Below are 18,988 nucleotides of genomic sequence, written 5' to 3'. Positions count from 1 at the left end.
TGTGTATCCGCTACTCTCGGAGAAAAGGCATCAAAACAAACTTGGTTTCACAAAACGAGAGATGAAACAGATACTAAGTGCATTGGGCTTTTAGTTCTTTTAGTTCCTCTGAAGAAGGAGCCATAAAGTGCTTGCCAGATTGAGGGATGCTTGAATCCAAAGGCCTGGTTTTTACTCTCCCTCCCTGTCTCCTTTTCCCGAAGTCTTTTTCTCAGTTTCCCATCCCACCCCACTCAGTCTTTTATTGTCCAGTAGCTTTCAGAAGGTTCAAAGGCACATCTAAATTATCGTCCTCCTCATCCTTCTGCATACATATGTATACATATATATATATATATATATATATATATATATATATATATATATATATATATATCCAATTTATAATTTTTTAAAACTCATTTGCTTGTTTAGTTAGTGACATGGTCAATAGAGGCCAGTACAGGTTCTTTTTATATTTTCTGCAAGGGCTCCGATAACCAGTATTCATAGCTGATCAATTCTTGTTTTATATCTGCGTTTTGACCCAGTAAATTAAAAAAGAACGTATTTTGCACATTATTGTTCAGCTTGTAAAGTAGATATTTGCATCTTGCATTTGAGTACATCTCTGACTTTTGTGAGGCGTTTGTCCTACAAAGAAATCCATTCTCTGTGTATACATAACACACCTTAAAGTGTAGGAAAATACCATTAAACAATACATTTTGGAAGGTTTGAGCTGGGTCATAAATTTACAGGGAGCTCTGTGCCTGTGTCAATTGACTAGGAAACCCAAACTGGAATAATGCCCACACAATCCAGCAGAAAATCAAAGCCCAATTCTAGATCATGCATTTAAAGTATTTTTTTTTATATATTTCAGAATGTGAATTAATCATGCATTGCATTTCCTTTATGAAAAATCCCATATAAATTTCTGTATTAAATGTTTGTGAACATGGTAACAGAGAGCTGCTCTCACAGATGGCTCCCAAGACAGCCTTTCAATTACTGGAACAGTTTAAATGTCCGTGTCTGATTGGAAAGTGTTGGGAATTGGCACAAAAGGTCCTGTGTGGAACGGCTCCAAGTCATTGCCACTCACGCCGTCAGTCTGGACGCCCTCCAAGGTTATTTCATCGATGGCTGCTGCATCTTCCAATTCCCTCGACCCCTGAAAGTACACAATACATTCTCTCTCTCTCTTTCTTTCTCTTTCAAACACACACACAATCAGTGATAAAGTAAACCACCCTCCTAATCCTGTATTACTTTGATTTATGTGTTATTTGTTTTCTAAAAGCAATTAGATTACTTATCAAATTACTGGTGTGGAGTTAATGTAATTAATTCCGTCTGTGCCACTTTGAGATTTCAGCTCTGCTGTACAGTATGTGTGTTTCTGTTTATGCTGTATGAAACACATAGATTGCATGTAGGTTCAGACAGATGTAGAAAATACACTTGTTGTGACACTTGCAGTTAGGAACAATGGGTAGGTTGGTATTACTTTTAGAGCATCAAGTAAAATCTCTAGAACTTATGCTTGTTGAAAAAACTAACTTGTGTTGACATTTCAGCAAATCAGGTATCATGTTGTTTTATGCACGTTTTTGATAACTTTTAGTGAAATGTCCAGTGAAAGGCTCTAACAATGTAAAATTTTCTCAGAAACAGATTAATGAGAATGAGACTACACACTGTAAAAAATTACTCTGGACTGGAGGGTGGTAAATGGTTTTTGTTCAAATCAAAGTGTAAACAACATAGAAAATGCATCCGCGTGAAGCAGCTGACACAAAATACAAATGTTGTATGGCACCAGGTGACGCGGATGAGACGAATTGTTAAATAAAGTCTTTATTTGTGTTTTCTTTGCATACAAAAAGTATTCTCGAAGCTTCGTAAAATTACAGTTAAACCCCCTGATGTCATATGGATTATTTTACCAATTTTTTTACTACGTTTCTGGACCTTGAGCGGGATAATTACATTGCTGTCTATGGAAGGGTAAGAGAGCTCTCAGAATTAATCAAAAATATCTTAATATGTGTTCTGAAGAGGAATGGAGGTCTTACGGGTTTAGAATGACATGAGGGTGAGTAATTAATGACAGAATTTAGATTTTTGGGTGAACTAACCCTTTAACACTGCAGTGGACTTTTGTATATACACCTGTGGACACTTCTGGGACACCTTCACACTGAGACTTCCAGCATGCAAGGACTGTTTTACGGTATGGAAATGAAAGACTCTTTTAACAGCCTAGGCTTTCTAGCTTTATTGTGTTGTTTTAAGTTCCGTGTGGCTCTCACACAGTATAATCTGACCCCATTTTAACAATTGTAACATCATCAGTTGGCATCTGCTAGTTGGGTTTCCAGCCAATGATTGCATTTAATTTGACCTCACAGTAATTTGATTACATTTTCAGTTTATCTCATTCATTTATTTAAGCTGAACTGCTATAACTAAACAGCAATGGAAAGCCTATTCATCCAAATCTCTTGATGCTTCAAGATGTTCATGAAGAGATTGTAAAATAAATCCAAATGGAAGGCCTACCTTTATAACATTGACAGAACTTTAGAATAATGCAGAATTGCATCAATCACACATTACATCAATAACAGTTTCTTATTGTTTGAAATGACAAAATGTGAAGCATTTTAGAATGTTGCTTTTGGTGCATATTCTGACATGGATGAAGACATTGATCTATTTTTGAACGGGACGCGTTCAAGAAGTTTTATGTAATATGAGCAATATAAAGTGGTATGTCACTTGAAATTGATTATATGAGGGTTTTTTGTATACATACAATAATTTATTCTAAACATTTAAAATGTTTGTTATTTGGTTAAAAAAAAGTATTTGATGAATAAATTATTTTTTAGGTTAATTCATTTCTCAATATACAGTATAATGTGTAATTATTCCTATTGGATGATTATTATTATCAACTGTTGCTTTCTAACAAGTTAATATTGCTCAGTTTTTATAGATAGTTAGCTGTGTGATTAATATATTAGAAATATATTATAGGATGGAATCTACCCAAACAAATTGAGTGCAAATTGTTCCCTCAGTTTAATTGAGTAGATTCAATAAGTTTGTTTTTACAGTGCATTTTATTATGTTGGTTGTTGTACATAACACGGCACTTTCAAAGGGAAGTCACTGTCACTAAAAGGTTAACGCTGTATCACGTTTGGCACGTCCTGATTTTGCCAAGTCCGATGTGTTCCTAGGTCAACATATTTTGTTGACCCTGGAACAACATTTTACTCCAAAAATATATTCTTAACCATATCCCTATACCTAAACCTAACCTTAACCATGAGTAATCCCTAAAATCAGAGGAAATGATAGATGAATGACACTGATGTAAAAGCACCAAACACTGATTTTAAGCATAAACTTCACAAAATCTATAAACTGGTTCTTCAAATCTGATTGGTTAATCACAATGTTGTTCCAGGGTCAACAACGATGTTGTCCCAGGAACATGTCTCACTTGGTAAAATCAGGTTCTGCATCACGTTTGAAATTAACGTCCCATCTACAATAAACCCTACCCTAAACCTAACTGATAGTGTTAACTTAAGCTTGAGATAAAAAATAAATAAATTGTTGAATTGTTAAAATGTTTTTGGTGTTTTACTGGTACTAGTGTTCAGTTCAGGAATTTATGTATAGGTACATCTTTGAAGTTTTGCAAAAATGTAGTTACAGACACATTTTCCCATTGTGCCTATATTGAAAATTTGTAGAAGTTTTGAGGATTTGTTGTCTTCCCAAAATGGGCTCCTTATTATATATAAAACATTGCCTTTTTGATGTTAATACTGGCCTCTAAGGGAACACAGAGACCCCTTCTACCCCCTTCAATCTCAGGCCTAAAAGATTATTATAAATTAGAACAAACGGGAGAATGAGAGCAGGATTGAGGATGCTGCATAGTCTTAAACAAAGGAAAAACTTTCCAAAACGGGTGACTGGGCAGATTAGGACTCTGTCAGTTAGTGCTTATGGGACTTTTCCCACTTGTTCTCTTTACCCACTTGCTCGGGTATACCATTACTGCAATAATGAGGTAGCATGGGAAATCTACAAAATACTAATAAGGTCGTGGAAGACCGATTTTATTAAGTTGGGGAAAGACGCACAGGCATTGTGCATCTCGTTGGCTGTCTATCAGAACAACGACTTAGACTTCAAAAATTGGGCCTGACGACGACTGGGTCCAATAATATTACACCAATAGTGATGTAAGACAATGGTGGCAAACCAAGGGTGAGGGTGCTGAGATATGTGCTGTAATTGAGCAGCTGGAGCAATTGGAGGCCATGGGACGCACTTTTAATTTCATCACTCCATCAGATTTTATTAAAACTCATCCGTCATGAAGAAGAGAGCGAGAGGCTGGGCCGTGTGTCGTAGGCTGGATTGCCATTGCCTGGGGATTGGGGCTTTGGAAGAGTAGAAGGAATTGTGATATTGGAGAGATTGATGACAAAGCTTGGTTTTTAGGCATAAGAGGTAGAAGAATCCCTTCCACATTATATTCGCAAATATCAGCCCAGCCATCAAGCTCATTTGTTACTGTCTAAGGAGGTCAGTGAAGTTGGGGAACATGCATTGTGGGATAGGTTGCATGAGAACCCAAGCGGGATAATTATCAGTCACATTGATCCAAAGTACAAGTGCAGTGAATTAACCAAGTGTATTGAATTGCCGTTAATAGCTGTTTTTCCTCACAGGCTAATGAGATTACTTCAGCCTGTTGTCGACGTCGTTCTTGTTTTGTTGGTTGAAGAAATAGAAGGCCTTGTTTGTTACCGGCGTTATTTGTTGTTGCGTTGTGTTTTGTTTTGTTTTGTTTTGTTTTCACAGGGGACTTTAAAAGAGGGCACACATATGCTAGTTAGTTCTCAGATAGGGCTGATAGCTCAGTCTTGGCACAGTTTTTGAAGTGTCATCAAAGTGTAAACCCCCATCTCCCTTCCTTCTTTCTTTTCCTCTGAACTCTTTCTGTCCTCTACACTGTCATCCCACCGAACCTCGGCAGCTCCATCACGCCTCCTTCAATCAAAGCAAATTAAATGATTCATTATTTCTTCCCACCCACCAAAAGATGTAGAAACATGAAAAATAAAAGAAAGGCACAAGTGAGAACGAGTTTCACATCTTCTCCCATTCACATTTTCCACATAGTACATGTGTGATAATAAAGAACAGCGCCCCCTGAAAAAAAGAAGGGGAGAATAAAATGAAGTGTGACAACATATGAATTTCAAATTTGCGGAGAGACATCAAAGTGCACAATCCTGGGCGCCTTCGACAAGGATGCACGCTGATTTTTAATCCGGTCCCCTCGATTGTATCGCCACCCTGACGAAGAGTTGAGCAGGGCCCTGCAAGAAAGAGTGGCACTGGGCAGAGGGAGATAGAGAGAGGGAAAGATCAGAGATGAGAGAAGAGGAGATGGAGGAGGAGGAAGGCGAGAAGAAAGGAGAAGCTTTTCTAAAACAGAGGCGGCTGAACCCTTTGTTGTCATCTCGATCAGAGGGCCCCTTTCATCAGAGCGGGAACCGTTTCCACTCCTCTCAGTTTTGGTAAGGGGAAGTGAGAGTGTGTGTGTGTGTGTGCGCGCAAGTCCAAGTGTTTGGAGTTGGTGCGTACCTCTCGAACATCAGCATCCTAGGGCTTCAGCCTCTGATCAAACGTCAGTTTAAATATGACACTGTTTGTATATGATGTGACTTTTTATTGTTCTTTAAGCATCTCTGAGGAATTAATGGACAATTGTATAAAAAAAAAATTATAGTTAAAATAAAAAATACATAAACAAAACCAGACCATTCCTTTTTCTTAGAGGTCTTGAAACTCTTTCCCCAAACCTGTATAACATAAAAGAAGATGTTTTAAAGAATGTTGGTTTTGGTTCCCATTTACTTTTTTTGTCTCTGCAATGGAAGTCAACCAAACTGTTTGGTTTAAGAATTTTCATTTTGTGTGGACTAACCCTTGAATTATGTTTGTAATATTTTTGTTTTGGTGGCTTAATGCAGGAATTGTGCATGTACAGTACATCTCTCTTCAGAAAAAAGGCATCTTATATAAAGTTAAGATGGTAAATTTTCCTGCTAGTTGTCAGTCCTAAATTATTTACTTGCTAAAGCCCTTTTTACTTACTCTTGTCACTTGGTGACTGTTAATTTTGGACCCTGGTTGTAAGCATAACCAAATAAAAAAGTTTTGTGCAGTCACACATTTGAGTAACTGATGCAACAGCTCTCTGAGCAATGAGCATACAGTGACAGAACAGACATACAAAACCAGCACTGCTATGATGCCAGTCAGTGTGGCTAAGCAACTAGAGGAAAGAGAGCCAGCATGAGCGAGTGTTCACAGCCAAGTATACTGCAAGGAAAAGCTGCCTCCAAGTAGTGTCAGGGGGTCAAATCCTAAATGGCTTTTACATGTTTTACACACAAACACATTTTCTTGCTCTTTCTGTCAAACAAGGACCTTTACTACCAACACAAGCACAGGGTTAAAGATCTCAGTTGACAGTACCCTTGAGTACAGCACCCCTAGATTGCTCCAGGGAAACTGTCTCTGCAAGTAGTCACTTTAATTCTCACTAAATACTTTAGTAATATACAGAAAACACACTTTTTACAAAATATAACTTCTTTAATTTTTTATTGTTTTGAAGGCATTTTCATAATAACAACACACATAACAAAGCATCAAGAGTTTGTAACACTTGTTTAAAAGAAACAATGACAATATCAACAATAAAGAACATTTTGTTATTTTTAATAATAATGAAAATAATACTAATACTAATAATATTATTTAAATATTTCATTTTAATGGTAATGAATGTAATTATTGTGCTTATCATTATATTTATGAATAATGAATAAAAAATGATTAATAATAAAGCAAAAATTGAAAATGCAGTCTGTTTGTGAGTGATAGAGACAGAAAGAGAGTGTAAAGTGTTGGGATGTGACACTTTTGGTAACATCATGCCCCATGGCTATAACTGATATATATATATTTCTTACCTGCATATGGCATGAAAAAGACCTATGGGCACCACAGCTGTTCCATTCTACATCTTGCACATGCTTCCCTGCAAGATACAAAGAAGTGTGAATGTGAGACTGTGTGAAGTGTCACCTCACTCAAAATAAACGAACACATTTACACATCTTCATTCCTCTGAGTGCACATTTTCCAGGAAACAATATCCTAATTTACACCCGTGTTAATCACAGGTAACATTCATAAATCTGCACATGACCTAAAACAAATTGCCGTCTTATATTTCCCTTCCTGGCACAGTCTTCAAACATCTTAAAATTCGAGAGCTGAGGTTTGTGCCACAGTAAATAGTTGTTCTTTGTTCCTGACTCCCCATGCAACAGCATAGTGTCCTGATGGGCTAACAGAGTAGGGACTGTCGAGGGAATCTCTATTGCATCTACAGCTGAATGTTTTTTGGGTTGTGAGGGAGAGAGCTGAACTGAAAAACCCTCATAGGTCCACAGCTGCCTTGAGAAAGGAGTTATGACTCACAATCTTGTACCCATGGGACTAAGTTTTAGGGTTTACATGCTCCCTTTCTTTTTCAGGTCCTCCTCATCCCCTTAGTAGGAAAGTGTGATATATCACAAGTAATATGTTGTATATATTGTACACTTTAAAGCAGCTTTCAGGGGACAGCAATATTATAGTAACATTTTCCAATAAGACTTTTTATTTATTTTATTCTATTTTTTTATTAAAAACACTATTAAAAAATGCTAAAAATGGCAACTTTGTTGGGTTAGGTCCAAACAGTATGTGACCCAAAGTTGGGTTAAAACAACCCAGCATTTTTAGAGTGAATGAATTCAGCCTTGATGAGCATAAGAGACTTCTTTCAAAAACAATAAAAACTCACAATGGTTGTGTAAATCAAATAAAAAATGTATATATTTTTGAATCAGTTTAAATGTAATATTTATATCACTTGTTCTATCACTTGTTTACTTAAATTTAAAAAAAAAGAAAGAAATTTTAACAGTAACCAATATTAACTATATTTCTAATAGCTATTAACTCTATTACTAAATTTTGCAATATTCAGAGAAAATACATTGCCTTGTAGACCTAAAAACTTTGGATTACAAGTCTCAGAAGTCCCATCTATACTACTTCAAATCTCAAGTCACATTCTTAGTGTAAGTGTGGCTCAAGTCTGAGTGTCTTCTAACAGAAAGCTGTTAGTATGAGAGAGAAGAGTGTGTGTATTTGTGTAAAGAAGACAGTAAAGCGATAGAGATGTGCTTGGTTCAAGAGTATAAGAGAGAGAGAGAGTGAGAGAGAGAGAGAGAGAGAGATGCCCCATTACTGCCTCCGGCTACCATTATGTCTTCCATTTGTCTGTAGAAGTATGGGTCAGTGTGTGTGAGAGGGAGTTTGTGTCTGTTTGCTGTGGTTAGTCGTATTAGTGTGTGTGTGTGTTGGAGGACAGGGGTTGTTCTCATTATCATGTGGTGTGTGTGTGATTAGCAGGCTAGCTGCTGCAGTAGGCAGGCTGCATCGTTTACCATGCTGTCAACACTACAGCCTTCCAGCGAGCCCTGCTATTACTCACCATACAACACAAACTCACACACACTCCGACGTGCTCACTGCATGTGTGGGTGTGCATGACCAAGACTAAATGCAGCAGAACTGCACAAGAGCATTCATATACATAATTTCCATAGTATCAAACTCAAATCAAATCAGCGCATATATAATTGAGAGTGATGGCAAAAGAAAAAAACTTTTTTTTTTGCACAGATCCTTGAATGTTACTGAGATGAATCAACAGCACAAGCCAGATTAACTGACACCGACAGTTGAACCGTAAACGCATAGAGATTTCTGCACACAAGGAGTCTGAAAAACAAATCCACAAAGCCTGTCATAAAAGCATGGGCGGCTGGTGGCAGCCCGAAATGATTCTTTAGCATTGGAGTTTGATAAAAAAAAAAAAAATCTAAATCTTTTTAATTGCCAGAAAATGTTGATAATTTTGAAGGTTAAAGAAGTTTGGTAATTCAGAAGAACTCAAAAATAAGGGCCAAAGTCAAAGATGCCTCCTCACTTTCCTTCCCCAAAGATGGAAAAGAAAAGAGCATGAGAGAGAGAGAAAGCGCGTCTAAAAGAAATGGAGGGATTAGGGTTTTGCAAGAGTTTACTACGCTCATTTTGCGTGGGGACCTGCAGGATTATAGATAACAAATGTTAGCAGAGCACTCTGACCTGCTTGCCGAGAGAAAAGTGTGTCTGTTCATGCTATAACAGCAGAGTCTGCATCTGCAATGCTGCTTAAAGTAGGAAAAGAAAAGGCGTGCAGAAGAAAAGGGTAAAAAAAAAGAGGAGTAGAGTATCAGAGTAGGCGGGAAGAGTGAAAGAAGGGAACATAAGAAGAAAAAGAAGGGTCGCTTGTAAGTTGCACGCTTGCCAAGACGCAGTCAGGGTGGTGTATCGTGCAGCGATTATTAATTAATGAAGCAATTAATTGTGTCGACCAGGCGATTGAGGAGATTTTCAGTGAGGTGCAAACCTTAAGCGGATTTACACTGACTCCACAGGCTGTGAGTGTGTGAGTTACACTTTCCACTCAAGCAAACAAGCCAAATCTCATCTAAGCCTTCCTATAAACTCTTATTGCTAATCATCAGCCATGCATTCCCAGCATGCTCCGACCTCCTCTCCCTCCCAGTCCATTCCAGGACCTGCAGGGCTGAAATTACAGTTGGGGCCTGGGGGATTCAGGCTTTGCTATCTTGACTGACCCAAGCACCAGCTGCTCTCAGACCGGTCAATCCTCAATTAAAAGCAGTCTAATTTAATTCGGTGAGTGCTTGACCACAGACGACTACGAGACAGGGGCACTTGGTGTCTGGTCGTGACCCTTCTCGTGCGGGAGCTGGTCTGGCCACTCTGCTGTTTGCCAGCTCCTAACCAGTCCAAAACACACATGTAACCCCGAGGCTAGAAGTTCAGTACGAGCGTATTGTGCTGATCTCAATGCATCTGTTGCTAAAGCAGCCTTTCTTGATTTAATACAGTTGAATTTATACACAAATGCCCCTTGATCCCATTATTAGCTCTTTCAATGGACTTCTCAGATGTCTCCAAAGCAAGTAATTCTGTCCTTTCAGGCCTCTTTGAGCCTAATACAACAGAAAAGCAGAAAAAATAGACAGAATGAGTAAACATAGTGGAACTCCGCGGAATGACCAAAGGGAACAATTTGGGTTCATTAGGCATGCATTAACATGAATTAAAAATATTATTTATTAAATATTAAAATATTATTTAACAAAAAGTATATATAATTGTAAAGTTATTTTAGATTATATGACTTGTATCACCTTTTTTTTCTCTGCATTTTCTTTCACAGAAGGCAAATTATGTTTGCATGATATTTTCTCTGTCATCATCATCATCAGCTTTCAGCTCCATTAGTCCTGTCAGGAGAGATGATGAAACTCGATCAGCGTCAAGCTGTGTATTATTATAAACATAAATCTATAAAAAGAACATCATGCTTACATTTTATAGAAGCTGTCATGAATAAGTCATCATTAAACATTTCAGAATGTTTACGCGATTGTTAGATAACATACATTAATATATAACAAAAAGTTAAAGTTACGTTGATTTGACTGACAATTGTGCAGGCAGACAGTGGCAGAGAGGCCCAATGTATTCAGGAGCATGCTTCAAACCCCTTCAGCCCACAAGCTGTTTACTACTCTATCAGCTGCTTACCAAGGGTCTGGCCACCATCCATATTCAGACGGCACAAATTCCACTGCTTATCTCACAAGCCCCCCTCCAAAAGCTCGCCGTTCCCTTCCACACATACATACATACATAAATGCATCTTTATGGAAGCAAGTGGCAAGTGCACACCCAGAAGGGGGCAGGATAAAGATCACCTTGAATTCAAAGCAAAGAATTAAGGCCTTGGTGGACAGAACGGACAGCGACACGGTTATGGTGCCCAACTTTGTGTGTGAATGCATGTGAGAGAAAAAGAAAGAGATTGCAGAAAAATAAAATGCAGTTAATTAATGATAATTATAGATATAAATTACTATATTAATTTGTCCAAAATCTGGCAGTACAGTATATTAGAACTGGAGGACAAGTAAAAAAGAAGAAATGCCCAGTGATTTGAGATTTAAAACTGCACTAAATAATTACAAAAGTAAAGGATGGCCAGGTTCAACAATCTGAAAACAGTACAGAATGTTTCATCATTACTGTAGATAAAGCATATATAACATGCCATCCAATACATGCTAATTTTGTTTAGAATACTCTTTATAGCCGATGGTTTTTGCACCAGAGGACCCCTGGGGGTCTGCGGAGGTACTGCAGAGGTCTGAGGAGAAGATAAATAGATCAGAATTTAAATTAACATTATATTCTGGTGAGCAATATGTAATTGAATAATGCTAAGAAAGATATTACAGACTGGGAAATAAAGCTTTCTATATTATGGGGTCTCTGGGTCGGCTTAAAGTCTCTGCATGCCATGGAGGTCCCTGGGTCTGTAACGGCTGAAAACTCCTATCTAGGATACTGTAAGAATCTGGTGATTTAAATACATTGTGTAATCTATAAAAAGCCTAGACTGACCAAATGCACTTCTGATCCTGTCAAAATCCTATGAAATGTTGGTAATGGAAAAATTGAACGCGAGTAGCCTGTAATTTATAAATAGGATTGCCAGCCATTAAAAAGTACAGACTGAGCATTGAATTAACTGTGTAAAAAAGAAGTCAGGTTAGTCTCTTAGCTGTTTCTCTTACACTTTATGTTTTAAAAAGGGTTGTTCTCTGGCTGTGAGGGAAGAGTACCCTTCTCTCTTTGCGCTGGCCAGTGATTGAAGTTAGGAACTCACTCTATGGCTAATTGCACACCGGTGCTTTCACATGAATATTCATGCCTGCGTCTTCAGGGCCCCGCCTAATTAGCCCAAAGATAAGTCAAGAGTTAGCGAGAGATACTGTAGCCCACACCTTTTACAGAAAGGAAAACATTCCTGTTCATTCCCTCGGGATGCTTGCGGAATCGCCTGAGTTCGTTAGCCAAAAAACAGAGAAAAGGGTACCTGAAAAAGAGCAGGATGTGTCTATAAATTCATGGGTTCTCAGGAAGTGTGGGTACCCATTACACACGTCTGTCAAAGTTAACCGGGGAAAACAAACGGGTAGAATGTAACGAATCTTTAATTAAAACACTCATTTCAGTCAATATGTATGGCACTAATGGAGCTTTCTAAAGTTGGTACAGAATTAGTTTAAGAGCAGGTTGTGTCCAAAGTGTCCAAATGGAAATCCCTCAGTAAATTTTCTCTGCAGTGGCCTACTCCTCATTACAGACAACAATATAGATTATTCATCATAATTATTTTCCCTTGTTTACGTATTTTTTTGCAACACTATTTTTATTATTGATAAGCTTACGCGACATTGAAATATTACAGTTCATTACACACTATTAAGTATTGAGCTAATGTATTACCAAATGATGCTAAAGACCCTGAATAATTAATTTCTAACTTATAGTATAGTAGTTTCATTAGTGTTGATAAAACATTTTTAGTATTTTTGGAACTGTTGATGGATGCAAAAAAAAATCATACACAGGCAGAAATTTGAATTTCTCTATAGGCCTAAGCGAATGCTGATACAGCCATGAAATAAAAGATAAATGAAAGGTCAAAACAATGAAACTTTTTAATCTCTAATATGATAATGAAAGGTTTGCACATGAATTGTTTCAGTATTTGGCACCCACAGATGAAGCTATGTATATTTAGCTGTTTTCTGAACTTATTCTCCTGTGCACTTGTATGTCCTATATGGTTAATTCAGGGTTTGACCCACCAGACTCTAATTATATTCAAGTGGAGGGGGTCCCTCATGCAGATTAAACCACTTGACTACAGATGAGTGAATCGTGAGGGGGGGAAAGAAAGAAAAAACAACTAGACCCATAGAAACCAATCTTATATTTTTTTTGTAAACGAAAGGAAACATTATAAAAATTAAAAGTTTCTCATATAAAGAATCAAATTAATTAATTAGATACTTATAGCACATTTTCCAGCAAAGACTTTTTATTATCTTAATGTTTGAATTCAAATCAGCCTGGTTTAACCTAAAGAAAATCATCTTATAACATATATAAGGTAAACTTTTTCTTTTTCTTAAACTTTAAGCTAGGAAATTCTGTAAGCAGATCTAGGCTACATCCTGGATACTGAAAGCCCACAAACTGTTTCCTACTGTCTTTCATTGCCATCTTACAAAACAAGGGCTATTATTTGTCTTTTCCTGTATGGCAAATCATTCATCTGCAGGATCAGTGTGATCCTTTCAAACCGCTCTCCATAGCAACCTCGTGCATCCCAGGAAAAATTCACCTCGCTCCACACAAGGCCATATTCTTTGCGAAGGAAAAAGAAGCATCTGGGCGCTTTTTGAACCACTTTTTAGCTGGCAAACTAAGCGAAGAGTTTGACTGAGCTGCTACTGTGACGCAGCTCTCTGGGCATAAATGACCGCTCTTTTTATAGACTTATTATAGACCAAATGAGTGCAACTGTACAGTGAAGCATCCTCATAAACTGCAGTTCTCTGGGGCAGAACCGACCGTCGAATTGCAATCGACTATACAGTACAATTTAGATAAAAAAAATTAAATAAATAAAAATCCTGTAATCTCCTTTCCTATAACTTATTGTGGCTCATGTATTAATTTTCGCCCTAGGTCACGAAATATATCTTGAACACAGAACCATCGAGTTTTTTTTTTTTTTTTTTTCATTATAAAGAAAAGTGGTTAAAAATTACAATTGTTTATAAATCAAATTCCAACAATATATTCAAAAGGAATTAAGGAGATGGAGTCTAATATAAACGCCCAAAAGCTTTAGATGTTAGGTTAATTCGTATCAAATAACACATTATGTTACTTTCTTTACATAAATGTATAAACGTTGTGCTAACTTACAGTACCCAGGTGTAAACCATCTGAGAAAATCGTATTAAAGTAACCGACATGTTTTATCTGGAATAAAAAACACTTTATAATCAGCTGTTCCTTAGAAAATGACATTTCTTCTACAAGTGTTATAGGCTATGTGATAAATAAATAACTGGTGGCTTTACATAACCACGCCTTTGAAAGAGTGGTGACGAGCACTTGACCTCAAGAACATCATTTAGGTTACACTTTCATGAACGCGCGAAGCTCGAGCAGATGGACATATAGTAAAAGCAGTGAGCAAACTTACCACAGAGGAGCCTTTGGGTTTGATGCCTGAATTCTCCGCGTGTAACGGCACAATTCCTCGCAAAAGCCTGTGGAAACACCCCATAAGAGCAAGACAAACACGAACTTGAACTAAAAAAAACAGTAAGGTAAATAATTTAAATAAAAGTGGTACCAAAAAAAGAAAATCTAAAAAAGCTGTGGTTTTAGATGGAGTCGACCGTGCGCCTGATTGCGGAGTTTTAGACGACTGGAACAGGAGAGATGTAAGATTTGTTTAAAGCCCCACATTTCCATTTAAGAACGTGATTGTGTTTGCAAAGATCCCTTTCAATCTTCGCATCTCCCCCTCTCTACCCCTCAGCGTCTCCGAGGCTGCTTTGCAATTCATAGAATTGGTAATTTGCTATTGGGACAAAACGTGAAGGGAAAAATAATCAGATCAGCCGGGAAGGGGATACGGAGGAGGCCAGAAGGGAGAAACAGTGGATTTCTCTCGAAGTTACGGGTTAGAAAAATTATTCGATATTGGCAACACACCGCAGCTTTGTGTGGACTTTGTACGTTTGTTAAAATTTGTTGGCTTAAATATGAGTTTATTAACCTAACCATTTAAATTTACTAATTTGTAAATACTAATGTGGAATTCGACTTAAATTTACTCCCATGAAATGAAATATTAAAACGCGTAGGCTAGACACTGCATAAGTTTAAATAAAATGAGATGGGTATAGTGTATATTTTACATGATGGGCTGTAGACTGTTTGTGCATTTATGCATAATTATGAAGATTGTCTTATATGTTACAGAGTGGGAGGTCTGTAGGCTATTTCTGTATCATGTTTTATTAATTCGATTCATGCTTCCGTGATTGTGCTTTCGTGTGCTACTTCAGTAACATGATAATCATAAATTATCGTGTATATGGGCAACACTTAAATGATATTGCCATATAAACATCTTAATGTACATACTGTTCCTCATCTTTCTCCTGGGTGGCTCCTGAGATACTTTAGAATGCTAATCTACTTGCAAAGAGGAGCGGTACAGTTCCTCAAAGGAGGTTGTGCTAGACGGGTCATTCTTCCACCCCTCCAAAAAGGGTACCACACTCCCCCACGTGGTTATTTGCAAAACAACCCTCAAAGCCCAGTAATTTCCCATGGTTTTGCTGCTCACGCTCTTTAGACTGGCGGAGAGAGGAGAAGAAAGGGAAAAAAGAGAAATCGTCTAGTGAAAGTGGCCAATTGCGAGTAACCGGGACCACGGCGCCCGGCAGCCAACCAAGCGGCCCGCGAGAAGTAATAAGGAACCCTGGTGGGCTGTAGTCGGCGAGGAACCAATGCACGCGTAGGGGAGGCGTGTCTTAGCTCTTCTCCAAGACCTCCCAGAGCAGGTTGTTGCGTTTTGGGCTCTAAAGCTCAAAGATCTCCGAAGTGCTTGTCAGTTTTCTAAGTCGGAGCCATGGCGACAACAGCTCAGTATATTCCGCGGAATAACTCATTGCCTTCGAACCCGCTAATGCATCCTGATTCGGACAGGATGCACCAGGGGACGACCTACAGAGAGGTGCAGAAAATGATGCACCACGAGTACTTACAAGGGCTAGCGACCAACACGGGACATCCGATGAGCCTAACGCACCACCAGTGGCTGCCCACCTCCAACACCGACTGGACCAGCGGCACCCACATCGGACAAGCGGAGCACAACAAAGGCAGTGTGCAGAGCAGGGAAGACCTGGGGAACGGCTATCACAGATCGCATCTGGTCCACCAGCCGACGCAAAACAGCCACCACGGATCATGGGCGCCGACCACAACACACCACTTATCCCCGCTCTCTCCAGCCTCCAATGGTCACCAATCGCTGGTTTACTCTCAGACGGGCTACACTATGTTAAGCCCCCAGTCGTCGCTGCACCACAGCTTGCGGGACCCGCTCCACGATGACGCGGGTAGCCTTGACAACCAGATGGAGTCACCTCAGCAGCCGTTCAGCCACCATCAGGACCACTCGGACGAAGACGCCCCGAGCTCCGACGACCTGGAGCAGTTCGCCAAACAGTTCAAGCAAAGGCGCATCAAACTTGGTTTTACGCAAGCGGACGTGGGCTTAGCGCTGGGCACGCTCTACGGAAACGTCTTTTCCCAGACCACCATCTGTCGATTTGAGGCTCTGCAACTGAGTTTCAAGAACATGTGCAAACTTAAGCCTCTGCTTAACAAATGGCTCGAGGAGACCGATTCAAACACTGGCAGTCCCACGAATTTGGACAAGATTGCAGCACAGGGCCGGAAACGAAAGAAGAGGACCTCCATCGAAGTCGGAGTGAAAGGGGCACTGGAAAACCATTTCTTAAAGTGCCCCAAGCCCTCCGCTCACGAAATCACCTCTTTAGCTGGCACTCTGCAGTTGGAAAAAGAGGTTGTGCGTGTATGGTTTTGCAACAGAAGACAGAAAGAGAAAAGAATGACACCGGTGGGGGTCCCTCATCCAACCATGGAGGACGTATACTCACAAGCGGAGACACCCCCTCTCCATCACACGCTACAGAGTCCTGTCCAGTGACTGCTATCGTAAACTGTGTACTTCTTTAAAAAAGAAACTACAATGGATTTTGTTTATCCCCTTGGTTTATCCCAAGTGATCAGAGACAGAAAGTTTGGGAAGAGTTCACGGACAGCTTACGGGACGCCAATAATTCCGAATAACGTGAAAATGCATTAATTAGCCTACAACGTCAGCTTCGCGTGCATTTATCATATCAGTACCAGTGTTTACGAAAATCTTATCGTTTGTGCCACTATGGAAAAAAAATCGATTCTTTCACCGCCGACCAAAGGGAGCTACGAGCCACAAAAGGGCAATTTCTCCTGGACAAAGGAGAGTGGACAGTGCTTGTATTAAAGCGATCAACCAGATTAATTATTACGATGATTTATCCGATATTATTAGTGTTGTTTACTTTTTTTTTACGTTAAGACGTTAAGATATTATTTTTCTGTCTAGCGAGTATTTTACTTTAATATCAACTAAGACGGTTGAAATTCGTGATGTAAAAGTACAGGCACTTGGTCAAAACCTCCAAAACAAGCAAGTGCACCAGAAACTGTTTACAATGATCATTTCTTAGCACTTGCTATCGTCTAAAGATGCATAGACGTTAAAATGGCAACGTGAATACACTGTCTGAAACTATATTTAGTCATATTGAGTTCTACTGCTTTCACTTTTGTCCTCTTTGCATGAGGCACTTATAATGTTTTATAATGTTATTTTAGTTTCATTGCTTTCTTTTTTTATGTAAACGACATCAATGCTTTGCTGGTTTACAGTTTTTTTGAACCGGCACTATTACAGCAAGGAAACATATTGAGAGTTATGAGTCAAAAAGAAAGAAATATCTCAGGTAATTTTCAGTGCCCAAAAATCGTGCTGTACTCTTAGTTCTTCTTCAATATTGGCCAACTCTTGACACTCTCTATGTCAGCTGTGCCCGTTTAGTTTATGTGAATTACATTTTGCGTCCTACTCATGAGCCTGGACACGGAGAAAAGTAGTTGGTATAGTGAAAAAGGGATGTGTTTTCTGGACTATTTTTCGGGATTGGGGGAAAAATAGGAGGCTGGTAACGTTTGGTGTTGTTTCTCAAGATCTGGCATTTTTCATTGGACAGCAGGTGTTCATTTCTACAGTGTTATTTGAAACAGTGTGAATATACAACCTTTTCCAAAAAAAGTAATAAAGATAAAAAATAATAATAATAATTACAAGAGAAAAGATTTTAAATAAATAGTTGTCAGGATTATTTCCAATATGTAAATATGTCGAATATGTAAACATATGTATTTGTTCTGGGTTAGTTTTGTTTTGTTTTGTTTTCCGGGCAGTTTTGTACACTTACTAATTCCAAGAAGATATTTTAATATTTCATTTATGACCATTTATATATCTATATATTTATTTCCTACGTGTGTTTGGAGCTTTTTTTGTTCGGCTCTGATGATTATGTTGCAGTGGATTACAAATGTTTTGTTTACTACATTGGTTGTATGTTGATTGCGAAATGTAGACTGCAAAGTCACGTTTATATTTATGTTATAGTAATATTTTATTACTTACATAAAACATATATACAAAAACACGACTTCTGTCTTTTTTGAAGCACATTTTCATGCATATAATGGTTATGGTGAACGAGATAAGGGTTTATAAAATAACTCAGGATTCCTTGTCTTCTTTTTTCTTTTATTTTTTCTCTTTTTTTTGCCATTCGAACCTTAAAATTGTTGGTCGATGTATTTAAATCAATGCACAGATTAATTCTATGATCACGTAATTTATTTTTTTGCTCATGCACGATTAAATGAATGAAAAATAATTCAAACAAGAAACAACATTCTAATGTGGACAATCATGTAGTTAAAAAAAAAAAAAAATTTTAAACAGACACTATATGTTTTTCCAGCTAGAAACGTAAAAAATTCACTTTCGCTCTATTAAAACATAATTAAAAGTACGATTAATGGAAATGCACAAGCTTTGTAAGAGAACACTATAACATAACGGCGACATCTAGTCTACAATAATGCATTTAGGGCCTATATATTGAGGTAGGCTATATGTCAAACTTTTAAAGTCTAATACAAG

The 18,988-nt window shown here is 38.2% G+C and overlaps 1 protein-coding gene and 1 long non-coding RNA gene across 2 annotated transcripts; one reads left to right on the top strand and one right to left on the bottom strand.

Moving 5' to 3' along the window:
- Positions 1–7,833: 7,833 nt before the first annotated feature.
- Positions 7,834–14,678, bottom strand: LOC113085623 (uncharacterized). The gene is made up of 3 exons (XR_003284336.1): positions 14,357–14,678; positions 10,416–10,511; positions 7,834–10,214 (listed from the first exon to the last, which is right to left on the bottom strand). It is a non-coding gene; the product is annotated as an uncharacterized LOC113085623 (long non-coding RNA).
- Positions 14,679–15,136: 458 nt separating this feature from the next.
- On the top strand, positions 15,137–18,480 carry LOC113085621 (POU domain, class 3, transcription factor 1-like). Its single transcript, XM_026255218.1, has one exon. It carries the CDS (start codon positions 15,800–15,802, stop codon positions 16,904–16,906), a length of 1,107 nt encoding a protein of 368 aa, XP_026111003.1. The 5' UTR covers positions 15,137–15,799; the 3' UTR covers positions 16,907–18,480.
- The last annotated feature ends 508 nt before the right edge of the window (positions 18,481–18,988 follow it).

This window comes from Carassius auratus, unplaced genomic scaffold (genome assembly GCF_003368295.1).
Source record: "Carassius auratus strain Wakin unplaced genomic scaffold, ASM336829v1 scaf_tig00042130, whole genome shotgun sequence".
Classification (NCBI taxonomy): Eukaryota; Metazoa; Chordata; class Actinopteri; order Cypriniformes; family Cyprinidae; genus Carassius; species Carassius auratus.
Note: the sequence above shows the minus strand (reverse complement) of the source record. Positions and strands in the feature narration are given on the sequence as shown.